Below are 18376 nucleotides of genomic sequence, written 5' to 3' on the forward strand. Positions count from 1 at the left end.
TCTCTGTACCATTCTTGTAGTTTTTCCTGTGAATTTGAAATTATTCCACAAAGTGTGAATTATTTCAAGAAATTGTTTTACAAAGTTATTTTTCCCATAAAATATTGAAGAAAATATTGCCCAAGAATGAAATATCTCAATGTGAGATTATCAGAGGTGCCCCAATTCTAGAGTATGGCAGTCTCCTGTTTGGCCATGGAAGTGTAGCTGAGATCAAGGTCATCGAAATTGAGGCCATATTTGAGACAGCTTCCCTCTCATTTTTATATTGCGGTTGATACATGATATATTGCATAAATACATGAAATTTCATTGTATTTACGGATTTCACCTCAAGTCTTTGAATCTCTGGATGCCCTTTCACTTTTCTTTTGAAGTTTTTAGTATGTGTACTACTTTATATACCAGTGTGAATCCAGTAATCGGTTAGAGAGGCACACAGCGCCTCTTCCTCATTTCTAATGAAAAGAATTTCAAATCCCCATCTCTTTGACATCCTGTTAGACACACTACCTCTTTACAGGTTTATTATCTTGAGTCCTCAGAATATTTAATCTACGTGACAATAATTAAATTTCATACAAATTGCAATAATATTTCAGCTACTATGTCAAAGATGGTAACAATAATAAATGGTGGCACATCTCCTACCATCAACTGTGCTGGTATCCCTAAATCCCGTCTCTCTGATTTAAAGTCATCAGAGAGTACAACTCCAGTCTCCCGCGTGGACGGAAGGGAAGTGATCACCTGGTCATTCCAGGGGACGGGAGATCCAACCACGTGCCGTGACTTCAATCCACACCTCCCATATTTAGCCTCACTGCACACACACGCCTTCAGCAATGGCTGCTGCTGTCAATCCCGAGCGTCCCCAGGGCAGTACGGCTCCCCTTGGTTTGTTTCTTTGGGGCTCCTTCCTCTACAGACTTGGGTTTCTTTCCTTTGGTTCTGCTAGGCTAGTTGCCACTCATCCATCCATTTAATAATTTCTTACATCCTCTCCTAGTATCTTTTTATTCTTTTCTCCTAACGTCTTTTTAGAAACCGCTATTATCTCCTCTCCCACTCTCTTTACCCTTGTAGGTCTATGCCTTTTTTGTAATTCCCTTCCTGTCGTGCTAGTGGGGTTTCAAGAATGGTAAAAATAAACATGTGTGCTCAATCACCATGGTGAAGTGGACGTAGCATTCTAGCTTGCTGTGAAGTTAGATTAAATATGTGTTTCCAGTCCCAGTGCTTCTGCAAATGTAATGGGGGTAGCTCTGGGCTATTTTCAGCATTTATTTTTAAAGGTTAGCAGAAAAATTCATTTACCCATAATGAGATCATGAAGGGTGACATTAAATTTCTTTACTCAATGTGTTACTCCCGGTTCATCCATTCATTAAACAAATATTTACAGTGACTGCTACTTCCTCCACCCTGTCCTAAATTCCAGGGATTCAGCAGTAAATGAAACAAGTCGCTTGACTTCATGGAGTTTCTGCTATAATACAACAGACAAACAAAAAGCAAATATGCATCTTACACTGATCATAAACTCTGGTCACTACGTGGTTAATAAAAAGGTTTTTTTTTTTTTTTATTAGAAGTTGAAAAAAGAATTAATGTAATTAGTATAAAAGGATCACAAGGTACTCCTAGAATTTAGAAATTAGATTACCCTCTGTTATTAACTAGTAAGATCCAACAGAGGTGAGATTCAAAGGGGGTAGAGGGTGGGGATCAAAGCTGGGTCAAAAGGTCCTTTTGGAAGAACACTGATTGCAGCATTATTTATAGCACAGAAAATTTGGAAACAATCTAAATATCCAACAGTCAGGGAAGGTTTAAATAAATATGTGCCATAAATAACGATGAATACAGCTATTTTAAATGATGTGTTTGAGAAACACTTAGGACATGGGAAAGTGCTTATTAAGAGTAAGTGAAGGAGCGCCTGGGTGGCTCAGTCAGTTAAGCATCTGACTTCAGCTCAGGTCATGATCTCACTGTTCATGAGTTCAAGCCCCGCGTCAGGCTCTGTGCTGACAGCTCGGAGCCTGGAGCCTGCTTCCGATTCTGTTTCCCTCTCTCTCTCTCTCTCTCTCTCTCTCTCTCTTTGCCCCTCCCCCGCTCATGCTCTGTCTCTGTCTCTCAAAAATAAATCAAAAAACAAACAAACAAAAAAGAGTAAGTGAAAAAGCTGGGGATAAAACTATCTACAATATCAACTATATGAAACCAACAAAATACAAATCTGCCAAGAAAAAAAAAACCTGGAAAGAAACACATCAGAATGACAAACTTGATTCTAGATCAGTGCTGTTTAACAGCATCCTCATCCCATCATAACTTAATAGAAATGCACATTCTCACACCCCTGGTGTGACCCACTGGTTCAGAAATCCTGGGCTGGGGGCTCAGCGATCCATGTTTTTACAAGGCTTCCAGGTGATTCTGATGTTCACTGAAGTTTGAGCACTACTCTAGATAATGAGATGGTGGGTGACTTTTATTTTCTTCCTTATTTAAATGTCCACTTGACTTCTCTATGTGAGGCATAGAGGCAGAAGACATTGGCCTTGGAGTCAGACTTGAATGGAGTCCTTGCTTCACCTCGTTTACATCACTAGTGACCTTGGTTACATTGCTTTTCCGACTTTTCACCACTTCAGATATTTCACTCCACTCTCCCCTGGCTTACATGGTTTCCAACAAAGTCCAGGGAAGGGGTTTGTTTTCCTCTAGCTTCTTTCAAGATTCTCTTGTCATCTTTGGTTTTCTGCAGTTTTAAACAGGGTACGCTTGGTGTTCTCTTAACTTCCTGGATCTGTTTTGGCATCTGTCATTCATTTGGGGAAAAGCTTCATTACTACTTCAAATATTTCTTCTGCTCTATCTTTTCTTTCTTTTCCTTCTGGTATTCCAATTATGTGTGTTTCACACCTTTTAAAATTGTCCCACAGTGCTTGGATGCTGGGTTGTTTGTTTTTTCATTCTTTTTTCTCTTTACAGTTCAGTTTGCGAAGTTTCTATTGACCTCATCTTCAAGTTCTATCGTTCTTTCCTCAGTCATGTCGAGTCTACTGATGAACCCATAAAAGATATTCTTCTGTTCTCTTGCATTGGATTTCTAACATTTCCTTTTGATTTTTTCTTAGCATTTCCATGTCTCTGCTTACACTGCCCGCGTTGTTCTTGCATGTTGCTACTTTTTCCATTCGAGCCCTCAACACATTAATCACAGCCCTTTTTTAAATTCTCCATCTGATCATTCCAAAATATGCATCACAGATCTGAGTTTAGTTCTGACTCTTGCTTTATCTTCAGACTGTGTTTTTGCTTTTAGCATGCCTTGTAATTTTTTGTTGAAAGCCAGACGTGATCCATCAAGTAATAGGAACTAAGACAGACAAACAAGAGGCTTTATGTCCATCTACCTAGGAATCGGGCTGTGTTTACTATTTGCTGCTGCTCCGGGTGCCAGATTCCTCTAAGGACTCCTCCTTCAACAGTGTTCACCACACACATCTTTCATCTGTGATCCACTATTATTGTGCTACAACTGTGTGATGTGGTGGGAAGGTGGAAGTGAAGAGAAGCATCTATCTCATAACTAGACTTCATTCTTTTAGTGGACCCGTCTATGGCTGTGACCTTCATGACTGTTTTTTGGCTTTTCCTGGCCCCCTCAGATCCACTGGTAAAGTCTCTTTCCCCTGGAGAGCAGGTCTTTGTTATGAGGAATGCACTGAGATTTCAAAATGTTTACTCTCCCCCCTCCCCTGCTGGAGCAACATGGGGTCTTTCTGGGCTCTTTACCAGATGACCCAGTAGGGTTCCTGGAAGCAAAACCCAAGGGAGAGGGATTGCCTAGGACCACAGGATCTCAGGGAGTTTCCCACACTTATGGTGGTTCACGCAGCTTCCAGCAATTTGCCAAAATTACCAAGTGCTTCTTCCCATTTATAGTGACAGGACTGATCACTTCCAAGCTCTCATCTGTCGGAGCTGAAACTGGAAGTGTGTTTTACCGACCTAAGCCTCTGTTTCCTCATTTGTAGAAAGGATGTTAACAGAGGCATCTATCACATAGGTTTGTTGGAAGGATTAAATGACCGACCTGATGTAAAAATATTTAGCCCAGGGCCCACTTCAGAGTAAGTGCTCATTAGACTGGGAACTCTTTGAACTGAAGTTCAGAGAAATTAAGTGACACGCCCAAGTAAAAAAAAAAAGGAAAAAAAGGAAAAAAAAAAAAGCAGTATCCAAACTCAAGCCAGGTCTTTAGACTCCAAATTTATTGCTGCATTTAAAGAATAAATTACTTTATTACACTCTTCATATCTATAAGATCCATACTAGAGGTTTACAAAAGCATTGTCAAGTACAGGGTGTGGTAAACACATTTTCACAAATGGATAAGAATAATTTACAATTGGCATACAGATTTTAAAGTATAAAAACAGTTCAGTGCATTTTAAAGCTTCTGTATAAATGACATTAAAATAATGACACTTTTGGGGCTCCTGGGTGGCTCAGTCGGTTAAGTGTCCGACTTCGGCTCAGGTCATGATTTCACGGTTTGTGAGTTCAAGCCCCGCATCAGGCTCTGTGCTGACAGCTTGGAGCCTGGAGCCTGCTTTGGATTCTGTGCCTCCTTTTCTCTCTGCCCCTCCGATGCTCATGCTCTCTCTCAGTCTCTCAAAAATAAACATTAAAAATTAAAAAATAAATAAAAATAAAAAATAATGAGACTTTTAGGACGCCTGGGTGGCTCAGTTGGCTGAGCGTCCCACTTTGTCTCAGGTCACAATCTTGCAGTTTGTGAGTTCGAGCCCCACATCGGGCTCTGTGCTGACAGCTTGGAGCCTGGAGCCTGCTTCGGATTCTGTGTCTCCCTCTCTCTGCCCCTCACCTGCTCATGCTCTGTCTCTCCCTCTCTCTCAAAAATAAATAAACATTAAAAAAAAAATAAATTAAAATTAAAAAATAAAATAAAATGAGACTTTGGGGGAGCCTGGGTCGTTCAGTTGGTCAAGTGTCTGACTTCAGTTCAGGTCATGATTTTGTGGTTTGTGAGTTTGAGCCCCGCATCAGTCTCTGTGCTGACAGTGTGGGGCCTGCTTGGGATTCTCTCTCTCCCTCTCTCTCTCTCTGCCCTTTCCCCACTCGCACACGCACACTCTCTCTTTCAAAAATGGATAAACATTTAAAAAATAAAATAATGAGACTTTTAAAAATGAATGCCCCTAAAAATCTATCCAACCTGATCTCATCCTATGTTCCCCTGTAATCTTTACCCATTTATGCATATAATTTTTATATGTTGTTTTAAATGGCTAAAGCTCAATAAGTCAATACATAACAACTTACTTTACACCCCCCATTTGTTGGACAAGTAGATCTTATGTGTATTTTCAAATTTATAAGTAACTTTAAAATCATTATTTGTTTACTTCTCACTTTTTTCCAGAATATATTTCTAAGGACAAATACCCAGGAGTATATTAAAGAATCAAAGCCTGTGGACATCATTTTTTTCTTTAACACGAACTTCCAAATTGCCTTCCCCCCAAAAAAGTACCATTTTTTTTTTTCATTTTGGATGTGCTCAACATTTCCATTTGATCTATTTTAAATTGTGGTAAAACAAACATAAAAAATGAATCGTCTTAACCCCTCGTAAGTGTACAGTTCATAGTGCCAGGTACATTCATGTGGTTGTGCAACCAATCTCTAGAACACACTTCATCTAGCAAAACCTGAACCTCTCTTCCCATGGAATAACGACTTCTCTTTTCTCTAACCTCTGGCAACCACTGTTCAACTTGCTGTTCCTATGAATCGGACTACTCTAGGTACCTCATATAAGGAGAATACTACAGTACTTCTCTTTTTGTGACTGGCTAAATCCACTTAGCAGAATATCTTCAAGGTTCATCCCTGTGGTACCATGAAGTCACAATGTCTCTCCTGTTTTAAGGATGAACAATATTTCATCATATGCATATACAGCATTCTGTGTATCCATTCACCCACTGATGGACGTTTGAGTCGCTTCCACCTTTCGGCTATTGTGAATAATGCCGCTATGAACACGGGCATACAAATACCTGTTCGAGGTCCTGCTTTCAATTATCTTGGGTATAAACCCAGATGCAGAGGGGTGCCCGGGTGGCTCAGTCGGTAGAGTGTCTGACTTCGACTGGGGTCATGATCTCGTGGTTCGTGAGTTCAAGCCCCACGTCGGGCTCTGCGATAATGGCACAGAACCTGCCTAGGATTCTCTCTCCCTCGCTCTCTGCCCCTCCCACGTGCACGCATGCGCGCGCGCGCTCTCTCTCTCAGAAATAAACATTAAAAAAAAATGTAAACCCAGAGGCAGAGTTGTTGGATCATATAATAATTCATATCTGAATTTTTGAGGAACTGCCAGACTATTTCCCACAGCAATGGTACCATTTTACATGCCCATCCATAGCCCATAAGGGGTGCAATTCCCACCCCCCCCCCCCCCCCCCCCCCCCCCCCCCCGTCACCAACAGCTATTGTTTATCATAGGCGTCCGAATGGGTGTGAAGTGGTGTCTCATTGCCCACTTGCTTTTTACAGCATGCGTTTTCTTGACAAGTTTTTACCGGTCACCACAAACATCAATTTCAGCCCAGTTTTTCCTCCAAATTTTATTATGAACTAGAGGAAGTATATCAAGTTTCAGTAAGTTCATTTTCTCCTTCCATTCATCTCTACCTAGATTGTTATCTGCCTAAAACGGGGAGAAAACTTATTAAATGGTCCCCCAAAATATGCATGAATGCATCATGTGTGATTGACAACTGGAAAGACTTAGATTTAAGTTTTCCTTCCTCCTGGATTCCATGCCGCACATATACTAAGAGCTACATATTTCCTAGAGGGTGTCCAGTACTTTCCTTCCTATTTATTCAGCATTTCTCTACTGTCAGGCATCATGGTGGGTGCTGGGGATATGAAGATGAGTAAGAAGACACTGTCCCCAACCTAATAACGTTATGAAATTGGTATAATTATTCCCACTTTACATTTGAGGAACCAGAGGCTCCTTAGGTCTAGCCTCTTGGCTAAGATCAGACAGAGCTTGGGGAAGCTGGAATTCAAAATTCAGGTCTTACTCCAAAGCTCACTTTTTCTACTACTCCATAGTATACCCTGTACTATCAACAGTTCCTTTTTTTTTTTTCTTAATGTTTGTTTATTTTTGAGACAATGCGACAGACAAAGTGCAAGCAGCGGAGGGGCAGACAGAGGGAGACACAGAATCGGAAGCAGGTTCCAGGCTCTGAGCTGTCAGCCAGAGCCCAATGCCGGGCTCGAACTCACAAACCGAGAGATCATGACCTGAGCCGAAGTTGGACACTTAACCGGCAGAGCCACTCAGGCGCCCCTCAACAGTTCCTTTCTTAAAAAGTAAGTCCAATTGTAGTTTGTTTTTTACGTTAGATTTCCAAATGTTGGGTTTTGAAAGGAACAGCACAATACAAGGAAAGAAACAAACAAAAACCTGTAAAACCTCTTCCATTTAGGAGTTGATAGTTGAAGTGAACTTTACCGAGCAATGCAAAGTAATGAGCAAGATTTTAGTAAAAAAAATAGTATATCCTAAATTAAAAAAACCCAAAAAACATTTACTTATTTTTGAGACAGAAAGAGACAGAGCACGAGCAGGGGAGGGGCAGAGAGAGAGGGAGACACAGAATCCGAAGCAGGCTCCAGGCTCTGAGCTGTGAGCACAGAGCCCGACGTGGGGCTTGAACTCACCAGCTGTGAGATCATGACCTGAGCCGAAGTCGTACGCTTAACTGACTGAGCCACCCGTGAGCCCCACAAAAATAGTATATCCTAAAGCAAGCTTTTGAGTATCTGAGGCTTACTAAAAAAAACTGACATACCTTCCAAAGCTCCCTAGCCTGCCAAAAGTTAGAGAATTTTACTCCTAAGCACTTTGTTTCCTAGATACAATTCTAATTACAAACAGAAGTTCCTTGCAGTCCTATATAAAATTCTCTAGGAGACAGAAACAGTAAGGATTTAAAGATTCAAAGAATCAACAATTGCATTGGTTCTCTACTTAAACAAACAAAATAGAAAGAAAAGGAAAAAAATATTCTAGCTGAGAAAACTTGAGTGAAATAGCAGAACTTCAAAAACCGTTTTTGAGGGCACCTAGGTGGCTCAGTCAGTTGAGCATTCAACTTTTGATTTCTGCTCAGGTCATGATCCCAGGGTCCTGGGATCAAGCCCCACGTTGGGCTCTGTGCTGAGCTTGCTTAAGACTCATCCTCTCTCCCTCCCTCCCTCGGTCTCTCTCTCTCCTCTCCCCCACCCTTCCGACTGCCCCTCTCCCTCACTCACTGTCTCTGCAAAAAAATTAATTAATTAATTAATTAATTAACAAATAGTAAAATTTTGCTATCCCATTTCAAACATTCTTTCAGTAAAACAAAATTAAGTAATTTCTAGAATTAACTTGATTCTAAAATTTAAATTCCTTTCTTTTTTAGCTAATATAACTATATACATATTTTGATCTAGGACGAAATATATTATGTTAAACCACAAAAATGCTACAACTGAATAGAACTTCAATGTCTATAGTCTTACAGAAAATGCTATAAATAAAACATAATTACCCATCATAGGCAATTTTTGTTACCAGTGTTGTCGGTACGTTTATCAAGATTAATCCCTACATGTTGAAGAGCTGGATACAACATAAATCTAGAAAATTAATCTTCCTTTAATATAATTAAAAAAAAAAAAAAAAACCTCAATAGATTTTTAGGAAATAGCAAGTAGTGTTTTAGCTGAAACATAAATATCTTTAATTCAAATAATCTGAATTCAATAAGCACTGAGTTCCTACCATATGCTGAGCACTCTGCATGACACTGAGTTTAACAGAGCAGAAAACAGTCCCCTACCTCTCGAAGCTTACAGAGTAATGGATATATCCTCCAAAACTATCCTTTCTTCTGTGTGATTCCATGTTCATCAAGGAACTTCTGAAATATAAATTCACCCTCCCCGAAAGTTTAAGAGATCAGCTTTCTGGTTAAAGTATCAACCTACCCCTAATGAATTAATAATTCATGGAGCTGGAGGTGGGGGGAGGAGAAGAAAAATTAATTTGTCAGGGGCATCTGGTTGGCTCAGTTGGAAGAGCAGGAGACCCTTGATCTTGGGGTCATGAGTTCGAGCCCCACATTGGGTTGCAGAGATTACTTAAATAAACTTAAAAAAATTTTATTTTAAATAATTCATTAGTTGTTGGCGTGAGTGAATCCCCAAAGGCTGATCAATTCCAACTAATTGGGGAGATGTAATTTCTCAACCTTCAGAGCTCAGAATCAAATACGGGACAGGAATCATGTCCCTACAAAGAAGATACGTATATACGGGGCACCTGGGTGGCTCAGTCAGTTAAGTGGCCAACTTGAGCTCAGGTCATGATCTCACGGTTTGTGAGTTTGAGCCCGCGTTGGGCTCTGTGCTAACAGCGTGGAGCCTGGAGCCTGGAGCCTGCTTGGGATTCTGCGTCTCCCCCCTCTCTGCCCCTCCCATGCTCATGCTCTGTCTCTGTCTCCCAATAACAAATAAACGTTAAAAAACTAAAAAAAAAAAAAAAAAAAAAAAAAAAAGATACTGCCAAATGAGTTGCTAGGTTACCTTCAGGCAATGGACCTTTATTTCATCAGGTCCTCTAAACTGCTATTATAGTTAACTCATAAAATTGTTAAGAATAAAAAATACTATGTAACACTGCTTCTCAAAGTTTACTATGCCTATGGGTCACCTACAGATCTGTTAAAATACAGACTGATTGAGCAGGTCAAGGGCAGAGACGAGAAACACACCTGGCATACAGGCCACTGAGCCCACCTAACTGTTCTCTCCCCTTTGTGGATGTCTTATCTCCTTTCTCATCTCACTTCTCTTGGGGGAAAAGATGCTTTTCCTCATATTTGCACCTTCCAAAATCTGAGCCGAATCAGAACACCTTCTAGAGGCATTAAATACATGCCAGCTCAATGAATGACATCCAGCTTTTGTCATTACTTCTGTAGCGATGAACAGAATTGTTTCTTCCTCTGAATTTATTCTACATAGAAAAGTATTTCTGAAAACTAAAATATCAGAAAAATCTATTTTTTTAAAAAGTCAAGAATTGTATTCGCAACACGATCCACTGCATTTTCTCATGCTCATTAATCTTAAAAAAAAATATATATATATATATATATATGTATATATATATACACACACATATCCATAGCTAACTTGCTCATTTATCCCCTAATGATTTTTCCATTTTTTTGTAAATAATTTACTAAACAAAACAACTAATTCATTTGGTTTCCTGGGGAAGTCTTAAAATTAAAGGGGCCCCTGGTTGGCTCAGTACAAGGAGCATGGGACTCTTGATCTTGAGGTTGTGAGTTCCCAGCCCCACATCGGGTGTAGAGATTACTAAAATAAATAAATAAACAAACTTAAAAAAATAAAACACCTTAACATGAGTCTTAAAGTAATCATTGCCTTCGGATGGATCTTTCACTTTTATTTTTTTTTTTAATTTTTTTTTTTAACGTTTATTTATTTTTGAGACAGAGAAAGACAGAGCATGAACGGGGGAGGGTCAGAGAGAGAGGGAGACACAGAATCTGAAAGAGGCTCCAGACTCTGAGCCATCAGCACAGAGCCTGAAGCCGGGCTTGAACTCACGAACCACCAGATCATGACCTGAGCCGAAGTCGGACGCTTAACCGACTGAGCCACCCAGGCGCCCCTGGATCTTTCACTTTTAAAGGGGCACAGTAATATTAGAAGGCCATCTTAGGAACGGTAACATCTGTAATACCATCATTCCGACTCTTCAGGCTAGCGGTGCTATAAATAAATCAAATCCTATTCCTATTATCACTAGGTAGACCTTTGGCACGGTTTCCCGTGTCTCTCCGCTGATTTTCTGTGATCACCCAAACGAGACTGGTTTCTTCACTTGTAAACGCACTCGGTCGCCGGCGGAGCCAGGGGACACGTGACGGGGTGTGTCAAGCACTCCAGAGGGGGAACAGGGCTGGAATACTTTTCATCTCTTAAGAGGTTCGCCTCTCCGGTCTCCCGGCTCTTGGCCGCGGCTGTGGCCCCGAGTGCGCCCGCTGGCGCGCACACAGGCTGTTATTTCTGAGCAACCGCGGAGGGTGCCCGAGGATCGGGGCGGCGCTGAGACAACGTCAAGGTCTTGCAGCTCAGCGCGGACGGTCGGGGCTCCGCCGGGGCGCCCGCCCCTCAAAGACCCGGGAGGGTTCCCCCCCCCCACCCCCACCCCGCGCCGCGCAGTCGGGCTCGTCCGCCTTCTCTCCTCGAGGCTCTCCCTCCCAGGGCCGCGGGGCGCGTGTGCCCGGACTGGCCCCGACGGGCGGGGCGGGCGTTCCGGGGACTGGAGGCGCGGAGGGGGGCCGCCCGTGAGCCCGAGGCCGGTCCCCCCGCGTCCCCCCCCCGCGTCCCCACTGAGGCTGCAAAATGGAGGCGGCGGGCGCGTTCCCGCCGGGCGGGGCTTCGGCGCGGCCCGAAAAGGCCGCCGGATCCGGGCGGCCGGAGCCCGTCGTCGCCCGGGCCGCCCCAGACGGCCGCAGCCCGGCAGCTGCCGGCGTGGCGTCCGCGGCAGCGAGGCCGGGACGAGGCTGTGGAGGCGGGATGCCGGCGGCCGCGAACAAGGACGCCATTATCGCCCCGGCCTGGCGGAGCCGCGGCCGGGAGCTCGGCGGGGGGAGAAGGGAGACGGGAGGGGGAGGGGAGCGGGAGGAGAAGGGAGGGGAGCGGGGGAGGGGACTGGGCGGGGCCGAGGCGCCGGCGGGGAGGCTGCGGGTGTCGCGGGAGGCGGCCTCCCCCGCGGGCGGGCCGGCGGCCCCCTCCCCTGTCGGCTCTCTCCCGGCGGAGGAGGCTCCGGTGGAGGGCGGCCCACCCCGCCGGGAGCGTCCCAGTGCGGGCCGGGATCGCGGCGGGCGGCTCTTACCTGGGCCTTCCCTTTCTTTATCGTCCGCCATCTTGTTGCGGAGCCGTCGCCCGGGAGATGCCTGGCGTCACCCTAGGTCGAGGCGTCCTTGCCCCCACCAGCCCCCGCGCGAGTCCAGACCCTGGGGGGGGGGGGGGGGGGCTCCGAGCGCGCGCCCCTCCCCCTCCCCCGCGCGCCCCTCTCCCCGCCCCCTGGGGACGAGGGAGGGAGGGAGGGAGCCCCGAGCCCTTCGCTCCCTGCTGACCCGTGTGGGGACCTCGCAGACGCGGCTCCCTCCCTCCAGTGTTTGCGCGACGTGGCGCCGCTCGGCCTTTTCCCTGCGGATGTTAACGGGCAGCCGGAGAGCCGGGGGCCGAGCCGTGGCCTCCCGGCTGCGGAGAGGCCGGGGCGCGGGGGGCAGCGGGCGCAAACTCGGCGCCGTCGGGGCTGCAGCTTCCGACCCCAAACGGGAGGGTGTCCCGGCCCCCTGAGTGGTGTCCGCCTTCCTCCTCGACGTGCACGTGAAAATGCCCTCGCTGGCGAAATGTGACGTGACCTCCAGTTAAGATCGCCACGGGAAAGTTTTCAGTGCCGCTGCTCTGAAACTTTGATGCCGTAGCCTGATGTTACATTTCTGTCTCCTTTTAAGGATAAGCTCATTATACGAGGACGTTTTCTTTTTAAAATGATTTTTGCATTATCTGGTTCAAATAGGAGATTTTTAAGCTAATCTTGGATGATTTTTAAGTGCGTGCTAATTGGAGTGACGTTATGTAAACCTGTATGAACTGTTCACAGTAAATGTTGAGGCTTTCAAAATACAAGGTGCTAGTATCTAATGATTTTCTTAACGTAGTTTTTATGCCCCTTTTATTCTGGTCCTATACTCTCTCAGTGAACCCTAAAGCAAACTAGGCTTAATTAAGATAAGTATTTGTTATAGAAGACATTCATTTGGTGCCACGACCGGCATTCTCTTTGAAATTGATTAGAAACTATCGAATCATCACAAAATGGCTTCTATTAGAAGATAGGGACTTACATAAAATGGATACAGTTGTTTACAGTAAATTCTGAACACCCCAAAACATGGGGAAGTAACCATTAGCATTCACATATATGTAAATTTCATGGTCGTTAGAGTCTAGTAGTTTGTTTTTAAAGACTCCCTCTCTCTATACAGATAGTGAAGGGCTTTGAAATAAACGTAGGAAAGAAAACCTCAGCTTTGATCTCCGGTTTCCTTTTCACTATGCCTTTTCACAGGCCGTTTGCAGTTTCTTTTTTCTGGAATGCCTTTCTCTCAAAATTCACCCTCCTGCAAATGCACATTTACCCCCCTCCCCGCCCCCCCCCCCCCCCCCCCAGTTGTCCAGACGTTGAAGGTCACAAACTCCTTGCAGTTTCCTCTGTGGTCCAGGACTCATAGAGCCTCGTCCATTGATCTGCAATGACTTTGTATATTTACTTGTACTGCGAGCTCTCGAGGACAGGAAACACTTTATTGGTCCACATGTTGGTCCCCAGTGCCTAGAACAATTTGCCGATTTTTGTGACTGAAATAACATATATATTCAAAATTAAGACTGGAATTAGTCCTTTCAGTGACTCACTAAGAACCAAAGCTTTTGATTATTTAGAATAGTCCAAATCACATTAATCTCTACTTCCCTGAATTCCTACAGCATATTTAAGGCAATACGGTTTCTCTAAATTTGGATGAATAAAGAAGTAACATATTAATTAATATCTCTCTTCCAATTAATTAGGTTTGAAGACAGAGCCTGACCATATACATCTTTTATATACCCATAGTTTCTCTACCTCACCTAATTTGGGACACATACTAGGAGATCAAAACATACTTTTCAATTGACTAGCTGATTACACGTAAAAGTATCATTATTTTGGAAAACTCCACAAAGTGAAAAAAAAAAAAAAAATGGTAATCCAAATGACAAAATAGAGGTCTACAATGCCAGTGAGTAATTATCTTCACGATGCTACTTGACTGTCCACTTTTCTTTGGTTGTGGAAAACTGACTTCTGATTTTATTACACTTTAAATTCTTTTAAAATGTTATTAACTTGCTTTGGACAATGGCAAACTACAACTGGTTTCCCCCCCCCCCCCCCCCCCGCCCCCGGAATATATTTTGTTTTTGAACTATGACTTTGAGTAACTTTGTGATAATACTGTATGTCGCTAGAGCATTCTTTCACTTAAGATTCTCATCGTGATTTTTCATGAGTTTTTCTGAAATTCCTAATTGGAAAACTATTTCTGGCCCCACTCAGATATTATACAATCTTAGGGCTAAATCAGACTATCAGACTGTTAAAAAGCAACGGCACAGTTCTAGACAATGACAGTTGATTAATTATTCAGTGGGGCCAGATGGGTATGTACAGGTTATGTCCCTTTGCATGTTTGAATTTATAGTGAGTTAAATCTGTTTACACAGGCGTTGATTCCATGCCAGTGAGCGACAAAGAAGATGTTTCTTCTGAACACAATTGACTCAGTTACCTGAGTTGTGTCTGAAATGGAAAGCGTAAGTGGTGTGAGTGATGCAAAATCATAGTCATAACATCTTCACACTATGTCTCCTTTCCTATTCTGGGGATAATTGAAATCTTCTTGGACTAGGAATCATTAAGAAAGCAAAAACTGGATTTTCCTTGGGCACTGCCGTGGACTGACGCGATCCTAGGCAAGTCATTTATTTCATCTAAGTATTTTTTTTATTATTTCAGAGAAAGAGGGGAACAGAGGATTTAAAGCGAGCTGTATGCTGACTGCAGAGAGCTTGATGCGTGGCTCACACTCACAAACCATGAGATCATGATCTGAGCTGATGTCGGATGCTCAACCGATGGAGCTACCCAGGCGCCCCTCTTTTATCTCTTTAAAACTCCGTTAACTCAGAAAAGTAGAAATGGCAACGTCCAAACTCGCTATCTTGGAGTTTTCATGAGACCCAACAGATGTAACCAAAAGCTTTCCAAAGCTTAAGAACTTGCGAGGAAATCCACTTTCTTCGAGATAAACCCCCACTTCCGTGGGGGAAGGAACGCTTTGAGGTCAAACTCCCAACTTCTTTCCTGAGATTCAGCTTCCACTGGGAGAGTTTGCTTTTCCAGTGGGAGCTACTCAACAGGAGGGGGTCTGATGCAGGCCTCACACTCTTCACTAGAGTATATAGTGACTGCTCCCCGCATGCCGTCTGCAGTCTACATGATAGAGCTTAGCATCTTCCGTTTGTGGCCCCTTCCTGATTTCCACCCTGCCGTTTTTAAACCTTCCCAAGCAGAAGTGGCTTTAAGCATATCCAGATGCCTTGAACGCTAGACCCAGGAAATGACCGGGAGGCAGTTACTTCTCTGGGTTGTCTAATTCCCATTTCCTAAAGTTATTACCCTTCCGTGGATGGTTAACATCAAGAATGTTCTCCCTGGGCCACCTGGCTGGCTCAGTTGGTAGAGTGTGTGACTCTTGATCTTGGGATCATGAGTTCGAGCCCCACGTTGGGGTGTAGAGATTAGTGGAAGGAAGAAAGGAAGGAAGGAAGGAAGGAAGGGAGGGAAGGAAGGAAAAGAGGCAGGGAGGAAGGAAAGAAAGAAAGGACAGAAGAAAGCTCAGCCCCTTCAAGATACCTTCCCTACCTACCCCTGGTATCTCCAAATGAAAACCTTATCAGAATACAACAGAATAACGGTTTGGTTTCATTACAGTTACGGCAATAAAAATAACCCTTCTGAATACTGTGTATACATTATCTCTTTTAATCCTTATGAGGCTGATACTGGCATCCCCGTTGTACAGATGAGAAAGCCACATCTTCACATTAATGGCCTGCTTCGGGTCTCAGTCGGTAAGAGGAATCTAGTTGTGATCCCAGAGCCCCTGTGCTATTCTGCTTCTTAATTAAATACGTATTACTGTTACATCCTGTTTAGTAACCTGAGCATTTGGAGAAGAATGTTAAGGGCAAATATTCTGGGCAGAATTAGTCACCTTCCTCCCCCACTTTTTTTTTTTTAATACCGCTTCAAAACATCAACCAAAGCAACTGACAGAGACTCTTGGGGACTCTAAGGGAACCAGATAATGGCATGCTTGCCTGGACAGACTTAAAAGTCTTAGTTTAGCTTTCAGAGGGCAGGAGATGAGGGAAAATTCGCTCTTCCCCACCCATGACTCCTCTTTTCTCCCCACCTTCCTGCAGATTGAGATTCAGGCCCCTGGAAAATGGAGGATTGCATTAAATTCTTGGCCCCGGACAAGACCGTTTTCAGTGCCAGAGCCCCTTCGGGCTTTTCAGGGAGACCCAGGGCAGGAAGCCGGGACTATTGCACTTGTGGGCAGCTTGAAAGTAAATGTTACGTGAAACTGCAATTCTTGAAGCATCTAGAAAAATCACACTCCTGGCCGTATTTTTCTCAAAAGCACATGTTTCTTTCTGTTTCACTTGAAAACACACATTGACACAGCAAGTCACTGTTTAATTCATTTCCTGCCCTAAGTAGCACTTTCCAGGGACTCTCAGCATGAAGTAACTTTTGGTGAGTCTCTGGTCTTTCTTCGTCGAAAATCAGACCTGAGAGGTGAAGGGGGAAGCTGACCCAGAGATTCGATAAATGTTTTATGATCGCTCATATAACCTCTCCCCAACCCCCACCCCCACAAAGTGTGAAAATAGAGAAAAAGTGTAGAATTGTGCTGGTGATCGACTTCGGAATGATTTTTTTAGTTCCAGCTTCAAAAATAAATCTTTGAAAATTAAGTTTCGTTTGTGTTAGCATTCGCATAAGGAGATAATGCTGAATAGAAGATTCAAGCAAATAGGAGATAAACGGACCCACTGCCCTTTAGCTACATGACTTTGGCCATGTTATTTCTTCTCTGGAACCTCAGTTTCCCCCACCTGAGGTTACGTGGAGGTTAGATGGACATAAGGAGATGGGTTGACCAGTTGGGACATGAAGCCACATATACCGCTCCCTTACTTCTGGCCTGATTTAATGTCTTTAGGCTGTGGCCATGTGACTCCTCAATGGCTCCAGGACCAGTTGTGAGATTATTTGGTTCACTTACTGTGTTCTAGGACCTATGCCAAGCAGTTCACGTGGACTATCTTGCTTCGCATCACAATATCCCTGAAAGATGGCTACTATATTAAAGATGACGACACCCACCAAGAGTGAAGATCCCCAAATGGTTTTTCTAAGAGGAAAAGTAGCTTTTCTACAGTTGAGCCCTAAAGGCTGTCCTGAGGTTCTGCCTCAGAATCTCACTCTGGATTTTTCATTTCTTCCCTCTGCTGTGTCCCAAGGACTGGCCTGCTCTCCTCCCTCTTGAAGGAGGCACCGTCCCCCCATGGGGTGAGGAGAGGTGTTGTGAAGGCGGCTGGAGCATCCCCATCTCTCTGATGCCACCTTCCTTGTTACCCTTCAATACAATCATGTAAACTGGGTTTGTTTTTAGTTTCAAGAATTTCACTGCTGACGTATGAGGAAAGAGATAGGATAATAAAATTAACAAATGGGGTTATTATACACATCCTGGAATCCTAGAAATTTTTTAGAGGCATGATTCCTGGTTCGTAAAGTTCTTGACTCTCTCTGAGACGGTAAGAGGGTGGTTCCTGGCCCATGTAGCGCTTCCTTCACTGTACCATTTCTTTTTTTTTTTTTTTTTTTTTTTTTTTAATTTTTTTTTTAATGTTTATTTATTTTTGAGACAGAGAGAGACAGAGCATGAAAGGGGGAGGGGCAGAGAGAGAGGGAGACACAGAATCGGAAGCAGGCTCCAGGCTCTGAGCTGTCAGCACAGAGCCCGACGCGGGGCTCGAACTCACAGACCGCGAGATCGTGACCTGAGCTGAAGTCGGACGCTTAACCGACTGAGCCACCCAGGCGCCCCTCACTGTACCATTTCAATACCACCACGACCCTAATGAAATGTCCTTCCCAGAGTTTGCACAGATTAATGACAGTCCACATGGCTCTTACAGGACAAAAGAAAACTAGCCTAAGGGATAAATGCATAGTTCTAGATCTATGTATATGTGGATTTTTTTAATTGCTGTGTATAGTACTGATGAGGGACCATAAGGGAAGCTGAAGGCCAAGGACAAGCTAACGCACGCGCCCCCCCCCCCCACCCCCACCCCACGTGGGATATCTGTGAGATTCCTCAGGCACTCCTGGCTGCCCAAGAACAAAGGAAAGGACAGAAAACAAATAGTTAAACAGAGTCTCCATCAGTTTACAAATATCTCATCGATAGCCTAATCTCCAGGAACTGCTTACTGTCTTACTGTTACTGCTTTGCCAGAGGGAAAAACAACC

General features: G+C 43.9%; 1 protein-coding gene and 1 long non-coding RNA gene across 3 annotated transcripts in view; one reads left to right on the top strand and one right to left on the bottom strand.

Annotated features, from left to right (window-relative positions):
• Positions 1-12455, bottom strand: part of DRC8 (dynein regulatory complex subunit 8) — a 130341-nt gene extending 117886 nt beyond the window's left edge. The window contains exon 1 of the mRNA XM_078441057.2: positions 12044-12455. Coding sequence (XP_078297183.1) covers positions 12044-12074 — 31 coding nt within the window. The 5' untranslated portion in view covers positions 12075-12455. The remainder of the gene's footprint in view (positions 1-12043) is intronic.
• On the top strand, positions 11156-17583 carry LOC132685934 (uncharacterized). 2 transcript variants are annotated; one of them, XR_014136409.1, is made up of 3 exons: positions 11156-11266; positions 14488-14577; positions 15758-17583. It is a non-coding gene; the product is annotated as an uncharacterized LOC132685934 (long non-coding RNA). The 2 variants fall into 2 exon arrangements; XR_009613352.3 differs by having other exon boundaries at positions 14488-17583.
• The last annotated feature ends 793 nt before the right edge of the window (positions 17584-18376 follow it).

The sequence above is a fragment of the Panthera onca genome, chromosome F1 (assembly GCF_046562875.1).
Source record: "Panthera onca isolate mPanOnc1 chromosome F1, mPanOnc1 haplotype 2, whole genome shotgun sequence".
NCBI classification, from domain to species: domain Eukaryota; kingdom Metazoa; phylum Chordata; class Mammalia; order Carnivora; family Felidae; genus Panthera; species Panthera onca.